At 34.6% G+C, this 14,374-nt stretch overlaps 1 protein-coding gene across 30 annotated transcripts in view; it reads left to right on the forward strand.

Annotated features, from left to right (window-relative positions):
* Positions 1 to 14,374, forward strand: part of TMEM232 (transmembrane protein 232) — a 182,592-nt gene that overhangs the window by 30,501 nt on the left and 137,717 nt on the right. For 13 of the 30 annotated variants that reach the window (XM_070569549.1, XM_070569567.1, XM_070569556.1 and 10 more), the window contains 5 exons: positions 3,010 to 3,121; positions 4,449 to 4,554; positions 5,878 to 6,035; positions 11,725 to 11,824; positions 14,083 to 14,249. In XM_070569549.1, coding sequence (XP_070425650.1) covers positions 3,010 to 3,121; positions 4,449 to 4,554; positions 5,878 to 6,035; positions 11,725 to 11,824; positions 14,083 to 14,249 — 643 coding nt within the window. The remainder of the gene's footprint in view (positions 1 to 3,009; positions 3,122 to 4,448; positions 4,555 to 5,877; positions 6,036 to 11,724; positions 11,825 to 14,082; positions 14,250 to 14,374) is intronic. The other 17 variants (XM_070569570.1, XM_070569573.1, XM_070569577.1 and 14 more) reach the window with 3 other exon arrangements.

Genomic DNA, 14,374 nt, shown 5'->3' on the forward strand with positions numbered 1-14,374 from the left:
ACATGTCCCCTGGTGTACAGGTGCACACACTCTATTGGGTATATATTAAGCACTGGGATTGCTAAGTCAGTGAGTATGTCTCTCTTCTTGGCAGGTAACACTCAGTTGATTACCAAGGTGGTTGTACCAATTTACACTGCTACAAGAAGCATGTGAGAATTCTGGTAACTCCACATCCTCTTTTAAATGTTAGTCATTTTGGTGGGTGTGGAGTAGCATCTCATTGTGGTTTTAATTTAGATTTCCCTATTTATGATGTTAATAATAATTTCACATATTTATTGTCCAACTGCATTTCTTCTTTTGTGAATTACCTGTTTAAACCTCTTCTCCATGTTTCTATTGTTTGGGAGTTCCTTATGTATTCTAGATATGAACACTTTGTCAGTTATATGTGTTGAAAATATGTCCTACCACTCAAAGTTTTGCTTTTAATTCTCTTATGATGTCTTTATATAAATATATTTATAAGCAGAGTTGGTAATCAAAATATTTAACTATCGATATAGTGTGGAGATTGATAAATTGGAATAGTGTGCACTTGTTTACTGTTGGCCCCATGTACAAGAAGTACAAGAACTTTTTTTTAAATTACAGCATCATTTAGTGTGGCAAAAATTATACATGAAGTAATGAAATGCCAATACAAGAAGTAATAGGAAATATCAGTCAATAAAAGAATTGATACATTTGTACATCCATGTTACTGCATATTAGTATCAATTGAACTTGAGGAATATCTGATAAATTTGATGAAGAAAGCATGCTGCAGTGTTGTATATGTGGTTCCATTTATTAAAATAGTGTATATAGGTTGGTCAATGTTTGTGAGCATTGAGAAAGATATGCAAGGACTCACACTAAACCATTAGTGTTGGCTATTTCTGATGGGTAGAATTGGAGGCAGTAGTGTTGGGAGGCAATCTCTTAACTTTTTCTTCATGCATCTCTGTATGTTTTGTTTGTTATAAACAGCACTGTTATGTTAATATTTTTAAAAACCTAATTTCTAATGAAATTTATAAAACATGAAATGGATAAAGGGTCTACTTTCTTATAATTCCCTTAGCACTTGGTACAAATGGGAAGATTAAAGCTATTTTGTACTCTTCATGCAGAGTAGGTCCATGTAGATCAAAGATACGTCATCCTAGGTGACTATTGAGAAAGAATTTTCAACCAACCTTCACCCTATCTATCTAATCAGATATCTCCAAGAGCAAGAGTACAATGAGAACAGGATATCAAGAATGAAGTCAATCATTTCAAAATGCCCAATTCTAGCAGACTTTCTGAGTTGTAACACTTCAACTCTTCCTCTATTTTATTATAAGCTCCATGAGGGCGGGGTTGTTTGTTTATTTTACCATTGTATCCCCAGTTTTAAGCTTAGTGTCTGATATATGGGAGATAGTCAATAAAAGCTTACTGAATAAATGCCCATTTTAGGATGGCAGTTTAAGAGTTGGCTATTTCATTAATCATTGTTCACTGGGATGTCTGTTTGGTTCTAGTTTTCAGGGCACCATGGCATTACCTCTGCTTATCCTGTGATCATGTGGTACTGTCATTACATTTGCATACATCTGTCTCCCCAGTAGGACTCTGAGTTACTCAGGGAAAAATCTGATTTTTATTCTTTTTTTCCCCCGTATCCCACAGAACAACTAATTTAGTACATTATGAATATAGTAAGTTGTTAAAAATGTGTTTTATTCTTGCAGATCACTCTTTCTAATAGCATGACTCCAACAATTATTTGACACACAAATAAACAACTCATTAATTCTATTACCTATTCACTATTCCTCCGAGGTCACTTTTGATCCCACATGCGTCATAAATTCTGTGGTACATCATTATAATCACTCTACTCATTGTCTTGCATACACCTTCAACTTATTTTTCTTGTTTCTCTTTGAAATACTTGTCTACTCTCTCTACACTTTCCCCATGGGATCTTTTCAGTTCACAAGACTTTAAATACCATATATGTAGTAATCAATCAAAAATTGATGTATCTAGCCTGAAATTTTCTCCTGAAATTCAAACTCATATATCCAACTGCCTACTCTATGTCTCCACTTGGATGCCCATGGTCATCTCAAACTTAACATGTCCAATACTGAACTTATTCTCTAACCTTACCCCAAATCTGCTCCTGTGGCAGTCTTTCCCATGTCAGTAAATAGCAATTCCATCCTTCTAGTTACTCAGTTCAATCATGATTCCTTTTTTTCTCTCATGCCTAATTTCTAAATCATTGGGAAGTCTGGTTGGAGCTAATGTCAAAATATATCCATTATCCAAACTGTTCTCTTTACTTACATTTCTATAATCCTGATCGAAGTCACCATTACTCTCACCTAAGCGTACATGTGCTCCCTCCCTTGCAAGATCCCATCTCCCCACACTCCAGCTCTCAATGCAACATCCAAATGATCCTGTTAAAATGTAAATTGAATCATGCCACTCTTCTTATCAAAGCCCTGCAATAGCCTCCCATCTCATCCAGAGTTAATCTGGCTACTTGTCACCTCTCTGACCTTACAACATACATCTTTCCTCCCCTGCTCACTTTACTCCAGCCACAGTTGGACTGATTCTACTTGCATGGAGGGAGTAAAGGCTTAGCTTAAATTGAACCAACACTGATTTATGTGAGGAGATACATCAGTCTTCAACATAACTGAAGCTGTGCTGGATTTTACCTGTGAAGAAGGCCTACACCAACAAGACTTCTGGCAACCATTTTAGAAACTTTTTCAGAGGCTACGAAATTCTTTGACATCGTAAGAATTATGTTTCTCAATCCAAGGATATGATAAGATCAATCTAGGAGGCCTGTGCATATATTTTTTATTTTACTGATTGTGTGTGTGTGTGAGAGAAACATTCTTATTAAGGTAAAGTACTTGTTTAGGAAATAGTTACACTTAACCACTGGAAGTTGATTAATTAAAATTTGGAACTGATAGCTATAATTATTGATTTTTTTTGTTTGTTTAGGCCATTGTTTTCAGTCACAAAAGAATTCATCAGGAGATTCAACCAAACAAAAAATCCAAAAGAGAAGGAAGAAATTTTGGAACAAGCTAGAAAAAACATTCTCAGATGTAAGGTAATGGCACACTATTTGATTACTTAGTATGTGAACTTTCTCTTCTAGTTGGTGGGTGATTATATGTTCTAAGATATTGAAATAAAAAATAAGAATACAGCTTTCTTTAATTATAAGTAGGCATAGTTAAAAAATTAATGCAAATTAAAGTTAAAGCTTATAACCAAATAATTCAATGTCAAATGGCTTTTTGGATGAAGAATCTCCGTAAATCATTAGAAAATATATCTGTCAACACTAGCCTGAGAGCCAGCAGCAAAATCAAAGGTTGACAAATAAATTTTTGATTATGAAAATTCTACTTTTTCCTTAAAAGTTTACTAGGATATGATGTGTCCCAAAGAGGAAAAAAAAATTCCTAAATCTTTATTATACATGTACAAAGTACTCTGTTCTTTAACAAACTATTCACTTAACTTGTAAAAACAAGTTCTTTAAGAGTATACCATTAATTCCCAAATTTTTAAAGACATATCAAAGCAGAACAGGAAGTGAAATAAGTCCTTGTTTTGCCTTTCCTACATTAGACCCCATTTAAGTTTGGCAGAGAAATAATATACATATAATTTTGCTTTAATACCGAATAATTCATGAAATAAAAGTTGCACAAAACCAGGGCATAAATTAAGCCATCTTTTTTGTTGTGGTCGTTGTTACTTCCCAGTATTTTGTTTCATGATTGCCCATATATTTAAAAATTTGAAAAAAACCATGATAAAATTTGATTAGAAAAATGAATATGCTCTTGATAAGTGTACCAGAAAGTGTAGTCTTGAAAGGTACCACAAATTAGATTCATCAATGAGCTTCTCTCCGATTGGCCAACTTCTCCCTTGGGCAGCCCCAGGAGTGGTCACATTAAGAGAAGGGGGGCAATCTTGATACCTCTGTCCGCTTTATCTTTAGTCCATCCACAGTGAAGGAGCCAGAGTTTTCCAGCAAATTGGCATCAAGTTAATTTCTGTTGAATCACATTTCTTTAGTATACTTTTCCTTCTAAAATCAGAGATGCATTCTCTTGGAAATGGGATAGAAGTAATCCCTAGAAAGTAAAGAGTGAGAATTATTTTCAGCAAATAACTAATGATATTACTCAGACTATTGACAAACATTCTCTACATTTTAACTAATACAGTTTACGTAAAATGTCAAAAAATAAAAATAATAAAAGCAAAACTATAAAGTGTTCTACAACTCTGGCCACAGAGCATCAGCCTCATAGAATGACTTCCAGAATGTAACTAAGGGATAATCTAAATTAATTAATTAATTGATTTTTTAAAAGCTGCATATTTTGGTTTGTCTCTTTCATGCTTCCCCGTAACAGAGAAAATTGGGTCTCGGAACCTTAGGCGCTGGGAGGCAAGTTCATCTTCCTACAGCATGGACTGAAGTGGTATATCTGGCTCAGTGCAAAGGAGAAATCCAAGACGGTATGTGCTCTAACTAAGGTCTTCTTAGTTACCTTATGTGTTTTCTAGATTAGCAGTGAAGGCATAATTTGAGACCTTTAAATATGTAGAAATTGTGCAGGAGCCAAGGAAATATTGCCTTTCTCTATTGAAATACCTGATAATGTTTCATTATGAAAGTCCCTTTTGTAATTTTGAATTTATGAATTTGACTGCTCGACTTTTTAATTACAAAATTGTTTTAAAAACTTTTGCTCAGCATCATCTTTATTGCTTTTCTCTAAAATTAGGAACAAATTAAAAAGTAATATAAAATGTCGTTTAGTGATTTTCAATTACAATAGGCACTATACTTTAGAGAAACTTGTTTCTGCATTTTATAATTCTTACTCATGAAACATTAACCAAATGGCCATTTGTTTTTCACTTATTTTAAACAGCCGTTTTACTCATTACCTTTCTTTGATCACTTCTCATTTATGTGTCTTCTATCGAACCACCACCCTCAACCAATCTAAAAAAGAAATTAAAAAGCATTGTCTTTAAGGAGGTAAAATTCCTTCTCTCGTTGTCCTAAGTTTTATGTGTGTACCTTTTAAAATGAGTTTTAGAATGTTAACCATATAAGGTCACAAAGCATTTCCCCATGTAAACTGGGTTTTGTAGTGCTATCTGGGAGTTTTCAAGCAATAGGAAGAGTAAGAAGGATTTTGTATTTAACTTGCCTTTATGGCACTTCATCGCAGTGCCATCCATGGCCTGACCTCTATTAAATGTTTAAATGATATTGAAATAAACACTTTTGCCTTGCCAGCAACCAACAGCTACCTGCTCTTTGTCACTTAAACCTCAGTTTAATGGCAGTGAAGACTGCAGAGTCACGTGATTCAGAAGAGGCCTGGCCCTTCCCAGCCTCCGGGGCTGAAACATGGTTGATCTAAGTTAATCATGGCGATTCCCCTTTGCTTGTCAGTGATTAGATTAGGGGTGCTCACATGGCCTTGTTTCCACCAAGAGAGGTAAAGACACGTCTGTTTGGAGTACTTTTTGTTGAATTGCTTTTCCATAAGACATGCCTGGGAAGAAAGCACCCCTCAGAAGTCATGCAGTGTCACTTCTGCCATGTTCTGTTGTTTGAAGCAGTCACAAGGCCTGCTCAGGTTCAAGGGCAAGGGAGCATAGACTTCACCTCTTGTTGGGAAGGGTGTCAAAGAACTTGTAACTGTTTTAAAACCTGTCTGGTCTTGGCGACTGAGCAAATAGTTAATTGCAAGACTTAATTGTAGCATGTAGAAAAATAGCATGATTTATAAATTATGGAGTTTCTACTTTTTAATATTTCAGAAGCTTTAAATATGCTTTATGCTTCCCTGGACCATGCTTCTTTTGATTATGATCATCTGCCTGCCTTATTTTTTGTTGCGGAATCAGTTTTATATAGACTCTGTTGTGATGCATTCCTAAGGACGTACTTATATTCACTTGAAATAAAGCTGGCAAAGGTATGTTTTAAAATATTTTTATGTTTTAATTGCTACATGTTCTATGTGTATCCACATGACATCTGTTTTAGGATCTAAACAGGCCATTTGGTTTTATTATGAAATATTCTCTTGTTGGGTGGTTTATTCTAGTCTTCTCTAAATGTGGAGAATACATTATTGCTTGATATCCAAATGGAGATAGTTTGAGAAAATATAGCTTCACCAACTATGTAAGAAAATAAGATTTAATTAAAAATCAAGTTTATACTTATGTCTGAGTATGTATAGTTTTTCTCCTTTCTATTTCAAGGATTTTAAAATTTTCTAATTTAAGGATTTTTAAGCTTTTCCTCTTAAAAATGGCAATGTGTAACTCTAAATAGTTGCTCAATTTGGGCTGGCCCTGTGGTGCAGCGGTTAAGTTTGCAAGTTCCGCTTCGGTGGCCCAGGGTTCACCGGTTCGGATCCTGGATGAGGACATGGCACCGCTTGGCAAGCCATGCTGTGGTAGGTGTCCCACATATAAAGTGGAAGAAGATGGGCACAGATGTTGGTTCAGGGCCAGTCTTCCTCAAAAAATGAAAAAAAGAGTTGCTCAATTTGAGAAGACAAGTTGTTCTCTCAGTATTCTGTATCGTTTTAGAGCCATAGGATGGGAAACTATCTTCATGTAGCTCATGTTTTATAAGGTCCTGGAAGTCATATGGTTCCCCTCCCTGTGATGATCATGGTTGTCTGCTACAAAATTTGTTATTATTCAAAGAAATTTAGCTTACATAGTGGTTCTATTGCAAAGAAAGACAAGAAATGCTAGAAGAAGTATTTCTTTGAGAATATATATGTATGCACACACACACATATATATATACAATTGAAATTAAGTATGGTATTATTTTCAAAATAACAGTTGAAATTAAGTATGGTATTTGCAAAAATGTATTTTTTCTTATTTAGTTTTGGTTATGAACTGTTTGAAACCAAGCATGAAAATATTCATGAGTGTCAGTCAGGGCATTTTTGGAAGATACCATATTTCAGTCCTTAAAAGTCAAGCCTACTGGACAGCCACATGCAAAAGAATGAAAGTAGACCATTACCTTACACCATGCACAAAAATCAACTCAAAATGGGTTAAAGACTTGAATGTAAGACCCAAACCCGTAAAACTTCTAGAAGAAAACATAGCCAGTACGCTCCTTGACATCGGTCTTAGCAGCATATTTTCAAGTACCATGTCAGATTGGGCAAGGGAAACAAAAGAAAAAATGAACAAATGGGACTACATCAAACTAAAAAGCTTCTGGACAGCGAAGGAAACCATCAACAAAACGAAAAGACAACCTAACGATTGGGAGAAGATATTTGCAAACCATATATCAGATAAGGGGTTAATATCCAAAATATACAAAGAACTCATACATCTTAACAACAAAAAAAACAACAACCCAATGAAAAAATGGGCAAAAGATCTGAAGAGAGATTTCTCCAAATAAGATATTCGGATGGCCAACAGGCATATGAAAAGATGCTCAATATCATTAGTTATCAGGAAAATGCAAATCCAAACTACAATGAGGTATCACCTCACTCCAGTCAGAAATGCTATAATTAACAAGACAGGAAACAACAAATGTTGGAGAGGATGTGGAGAGAAGGGAACCCTCGTACACTGCTGGTGGGAGTGCAAACTGGTGCACCCACTATGGAAAGCAATATGGAGTTTCCTCAGAAAATTAAGACTAGATCTACCATATGATCCAGCTATCCCACTGCTGGGTATTTATCCAAAGAACTTGAAAACACAAAGGCATAAAGATACTTGCGCTTCTACGTTCATTGCAGCATTATACACAATAGTCAAGACTTGGAAGTAACCTAGGTGCCTGTCAACGGACGAATGGATAAAGAAGATGTGGTATTTATACACAATGGAATACTACTCAGCCATAAGAAATGATGAAATCTGGCCATTTGTGACAACATGGATGGACCTTGAGGCTATCATGCTGAGTGAAATAAGTCAGAGGGAGAAAGTCAAATACCGTACGATCTCACTCATAAGTAGAAGATGAAAACAACGACAAACAAACACATAGCAATGGAGATTGGATTGGTGGTTACCATAGGGGAAGTGGGGAGGGCAAAAGGGGTGATTAGGCTCACATGTGAGGGGATGGACTATAATTAATTTTGGGATGGTGAACATGATGTAATCTACACAGAATTCGAAATATATTACGATGTACATCCGAAAGCTCTATAATGTTATAATCCAATACTACTGCAATTAAAAAATAAATAAATAAATAAAAAATAAAAGGGGGGAAAAAAGTCAAGCCCAGTTCCTCTCTGACATGTTTGAGGATAAAAGACTTGTGGAGATGAGGCAAGATACAGACAGCACATAATAGAAACTGAACATGCAAAGAACTGAGGCTTTGTACAGAAGAAGGACTGGAGGAAAAGAGATAAGGTGTTTCCAATGGCTGTGTTTGGGTGGTAAGATTATGATGACTGTCATTTCTTTCTTTTTTCTGTATTTCCCAAACTGTCCATTATGGATATACGTAAAAGATAAGATATCTACATATCTTTTAAAATCTCTGTAATCATAGATATCTAGCTATATATTTTCTATAATGAAAAAAAATGGAATGGGAAAACATAGAGCACGTCTGACTTTTCTCCTCTTTCCTTCTCATCCCCTTTAGGGACCTTTTCCCATTTCTTGCCTTTTATATTTCTGCCAGCAATAAAAATGACTATCAAGTAAGGTTTTAGCCATTGCACACATTGCTTATAATTTATATACACCATGTCATTTAAGTTTTAAAAGATTCCTATATCTTCTCATCTGAAAGTTTAGACAATTTTCACAGGTTCATATAGCAATTGCAAACACTTAGTACTAGCTATGTGCCTTGCACAATGATCAGTGCTTTAGATGTATTAGACATTAACTTATTTAATCCTCACAACAATCCTAAAAGGTAGACACTATTAGTATCCACCATTTTATGACTGTGGCACAGGGAGTTTAAATGAATTACCCAAGGTCTCAGCAGAGAAGGTTTTGAAACCTAGAGTCCAGTGGACTCTCACTCATGATGCTGCACATTTACATTGGCTCTCAGATTTACTAATTTTAAAGATTACTCTTTATTGTTCTAGATAGTGGAAATTAGCTAGTGGCAATAAGCATGGTCTATAAGTACCTTTGATTGCAAGCAAGAAGCCATTTCAATTATCCTCCTTGCCTTTGAAGAATTTCCATTATATACCTGACAGTCAGTTGGCAAACTCCCTCTTGATCTTTTTGACAGAATGCTATGTTGACGGGTATTGCCACGGAGACATCATCCACCTTCCTATGCACCATATTGTTCATCTTTGATAAAGTAGTATACAGCTCAGAGTTGGGAAGAGCCAGAAATATCTGATTCCCTAATATTATTTACTTTCAGATTTTGCGTTCATTCTTTCCTTGTTATTTACCTCTGAGTGTAAAATCTTCTTAACATTGAAATCTACTTACTGAAGCGTAGAGAATATCATACAAGCAGCAATAGTTTAATATATTTTATATAGAAATATAAGCAGTGCTCTTCAAGGTTCTGTAGAAGAAGATGGAACATATAACCAACTATTAAACTATAGCACTTAAAAAAATTCTGGAAATAGTAGTGATGGTTGCACAACATTGTGAATGTACTTAATGCCACTTGAGTGTACACGTAAAAATAATTAAAATGATAACTTTTATGTTATGTATATTTTGCCATAATATAAAAATTATGCTCTAAAAAATATATAACACATAATAAATGTTATTCAGCATTTCTATTTCTCAGTTAGGTAACAGAATCAGAGAAATGAAGAAAAGAAGAGATAGAAAGAGAAGGAAAGAAGGAAAGTAAAGAATAAAGGAAGGAAAGATGGGAGAGCAGAGAAAGAGAGATTGCCAAGTGGAGTTTCAGCCTAGGAGGGCAGCCCTCAGTTGTCAAGCTCCGGAGAGAATATGTTCACAAAGGAGGCGTGAGAAAAGAAAGTCCCAGAGTTCCCTAGAGATATAGAAAAGTAGATTTTTCAGTAAAAATCTAGCCTTTCGGAATATTATAAGTGAAAGCTTTTAAAACCATTTTTCCTTGCTTAGTTTTAACTAGGGATAGCTTCTGGGTCAGGTGAAACTCATGACCAAGTTGGGGGACGATAGAGCAATTAGTCAAACTGATATGCTGCTCATGGATTTGTCTATTTTGTCCCACATTAAATTTTTGAACATTCAGTAATATTTCTCTCAATATCCATCTCTGCTCCCTTACAAAATCCTACACTGTTCCCTTCTGACTGTTTTTTCATTCATTTTCTGTAACAATGGGTATTTCTAACTTTAATATTCTCACTTGAAATATTGCAATATTCTTTTAAATGGTCTGTCAGTCTCCATTTCCTTCTCATCTAATTTCGATCTCTTAGATAAGCATAGTACTATATCTAACTGGTGTGTATGAAGAGATAGACCTTTGGGCATGCCTTATAAACATTTTATTTTTATTTACTTTTTAAGTCTATAAATGGTGCATGTTTATAATTTATGGATACATTTACGAATATTGATGGTGCGTTCTCAGAATTATTTTACTGGTAGAAGTTTGTGATAAAAATATTTGGAAATCATTGCAATAATAGAAAGGTCATGACTTTTGGTGAAATACACACAGTCTCAGTTGCAAAGTCCAGTAATGTCACTTATTTGCTTAATAGCTTGGGTGAATCACTTAGACTTGGTAGAATCATCATTTTAGTTGTAATATTTTTTTTACGTGTAGATCTAATAATACCTTGCATTGTTAAGAAGATTTGGGTATACATGTGTCTTGATAGTGATATAGTGGTAGTTATTATTTATTTGGTTCTTCTTCATAATCTTATGATTTAGCAAGTTAGGCACTTGTGTTCCATTTATTTCTATAGTTTGTGGGATTTTTCCTCATTTTTTGTGAAATCTTGTATATCTTATATTTTTTCATATTTTCCATTTTCTGTTGTCTATGTAAAACAAACTATTTTAGCTATACATGTATTTTAAACTTTACAGAAGTAAGATATTACAGGGTTCACTTAATAATGACATTGTGTGGTTGTGTTTTTTTTTCATGAGGGAATGGGGATCTTAGTACAGCATACTATGCACAGGCAGAGTATTTCCCAAAACTATCTAAAGCCATGTTTTTCAAACTATTTTGACTGAGGCTCATAGGAAGAAATATCTTTTGCATTGAATTCCAGCACACACATAATACACACTCATTTATGTACTGAAACAAGGAATTGCACAGTGTTTTATGATGTTTTCTCTTTTCTTGTAGTTTATTTAAAAATCCCCTCTCAGTTGATTTCACGACTAACTTAAGGGGCATGACTTTCAATTTGAAAAATACTGTTCTAAAGGACATAGAATAAAATAGCATTCAGTATTGGTCATTATATGTAATGTAGAGATAACTTATGAAAGTTTTTTGGCTGAACCAGTATTTCAACCTTCATACAAACGTCTTAAAGTTATTTTGAAAGCACGTAATCTCAAATGAATTTGAAATTGTTTCATCAAAAGCAAATGTTGTAACAAAATGGTTTATTTTTCCTTTTGGTTCTTAAACATTTATCGATGCAACACAAAAATACTTTTTTCTTTCTCTTTTGACAGATTGGCTATTTGGTCTTTTTACGACTTTTTATATATTTCCTGCATGGTCACCTAGAAAGTTTTAAACAACATTTACTTAGACTTCAACCATATTTATACGGTAGACTATCTTTTATTTTCTTCACTTACAAATGTCTTACGTTATATTTTGAGAAGCTCAAACTATCACTATAAAGAACATAAGCTGTATTTTATTTTTCGTGAAAGGTAATAAGTGCAGGATTCCTTCTGGGCCAGATTGCATGGATTTTACTTTTAACTTTCCTACTTAACTAAGCATATAACCTTGTCTGTGACTCAATTTCCTCATCTATAATAGTATCTGCCTCTCTGGATTTAAAGGAAGTTAAATTCATCTTTTGTTAAGGTAACACTAGTGGCAGTGTCGCTGCTGGGCTGGAGGAAGGAGAGAGTGGATGCAGGGAGTCTGTCAGCTATGGCATTAGTATAGGCAAAAGGCATTGAATATATGAACTATTAAAATGGCAATGGGATAGAGTAAAATGGTTTTGAAAAATGTTTAGGAGATTAAAGACGCTGGATCAGTTAGATCTAGGCTATATGTAAGGGAAAGTGAGGAGTTCAGGAGGAATCCTAAATTTTACATATTGGCTAATAGGGTCAAGGTAATGGTGCTCTAAACTGAGAGAATTTTGGAGAAACATTGCACATGTTGAATTTTAAGGTCAGTCAGGTATATATACCCAGTAAGCAGTTGGAAACATCAGTTTAGAACTAGGGAAATGAGTGAAGCCTGGGATTGACACATTTCATGGGTATTAACATCGCTCAGATAACCTGGGGGTGGGGGGTGGTGGTAGGGAGAAATTAATTCTAAGCATAGAGTCGTGGGGAACATAAACATTTAAGAAATTATTGGAGTAACAGACTCCAGTAAAGGAGAATTAAAGGAGATAGGAAAGAGTGATGACATTCAAGAAAATACACATTATCAAGAGCTGTAGAAGTATGAAATAGTAGGAGGTCTGAAAGTGATGATGGATTTCTGCAATCAGAAAGTCATTGTTGATCTTCGGAGCATCCCCAAAGGACAAGGAGAAGTGGAAGCAAAATTCAGATTGGAGGTAAACAAAGAATGAAGGGAAAATTTAAGTATAAGACAGAGATGGCAAACTATTTCAAAAAGCTTAGCTATAAAGAAAAGGAGAAATATGTCAATAGTTTGGATGGAAAAACAAGGTCAAAAGAAGAGAAGATTAGTATGTTGTAGGATAAGAGATGAAGAGATTCAAGATACCAGAAAGGGAATGATAATTGATTGAAAAGGTTATGGAGGAGGGAATAGAAGGTAATGGTGGGAGAGTTATGGAGACTAACCAACATGCAGCACTGCTGCAGGTTTTGAGAGGGTGTGAAACCAGGATGAGGCTACAGACTGGCAGAAGAAGAATTCACGTCTATCATTTCTCTTGTTTTGATTTCTTCATTACATTATAAATCCTCTTTTTAACTCCTCACAGTGTTCAGCATAGTGACTCATACATATTCAGATGATGGTAGCAAATAAATTGCGAAAAATTATTTGAACAAAGCCTTAAGTTCTCACATTAGCTTGTTATTGTGGATATATCCCAAGAAGACCAACATCTTTGTTTCATAAAAGGATAAAATCCCCAGATTTTGCCCTCTTATCAAATACTAAGTAGAGCCTTACATAGGCTAGCTATCTATCTTCAGCAACAGGCTGATTCTTATCTGAGGCCATCAGCAGCTGCTACTGAACCATATTGCCATCCAGTAGAAGAGTGGTTGTTACTAATTTTCCACTGTGTCGATGATGGAAACTCAAAAATAGTCTAAAAGTTTATAAAAAGAACAGCACAAAGATGGTTCTTTTAAATATCACATAGTCTTATGGTGAATGACATAACTGCTGCTATACTTAAAATATATACTTTTAAAAATCAATAGCAACGTCTTGAAAGGGAATAAAATTGGAGAATGTTGGATTAAAAGCAATGACATTGATTTGTTTGTAGGATTACAATTTCAAAGTATGCATTATGAACAGAGTATCTATTATAACTTGATTTATTTTCAGCTGGAAGTTTCCAAGCATTGTTTTGCAGTAACTATACTTAACTGGGCATTCAACCATTATGCAATTGCTGTTCTGAATTATATCTACTCTTACGTATGAATTATTTACCTTGCAGTTTTCTATTATACCACCAGGGGTCATACATAACATTATAAATCTTGACTAGATGGGCAAATGTACAGGAGTTTCAGCATCTTAGCACTGAATTTAATTATATTTTAATAACTAAAAGACAAATGAAACACAATGCAAGATATTAATGAAAAATTTTTCACAAATCATTTTTCTTACAATAGCACTTTCTTTCTCTGGAGAATTATATTGCAATTATCCAAACATCTTTTCAAATGTTCAATTCATTCTGAAAACCATGGAAATTATATGTAAAAGAGGATTTATTTCTGAATCAGTTTTTGGCCCTGTGGAAATCAAGAAAGGATATGATAACATAGATTCTGATATGGTGAGTATATCCTAGTACATGATGACTGAGATCTGATTAGATAGTTGTGCTTGCCAATTTAGTAACATTGCTGAAGACAAGTTTAGTTGGGAGGAGGAGTGAAAGCAAAGACACTAAATTTGTGC

Source organism: Equus przewalskii, chromosome 13 (genome assembly GCF_037783145.1).
Source record: "Equus przewalskii isolate Varuska chromosome 13, EquPr2, whole genome shotgun sequence".
In the NCBI taxonomy this organism is placed as follows: Eukaryota; Metazoa; Chordata; class Mammalia; order Perissodactyla; family Equidae; genus Equus; species Equus przewalskii.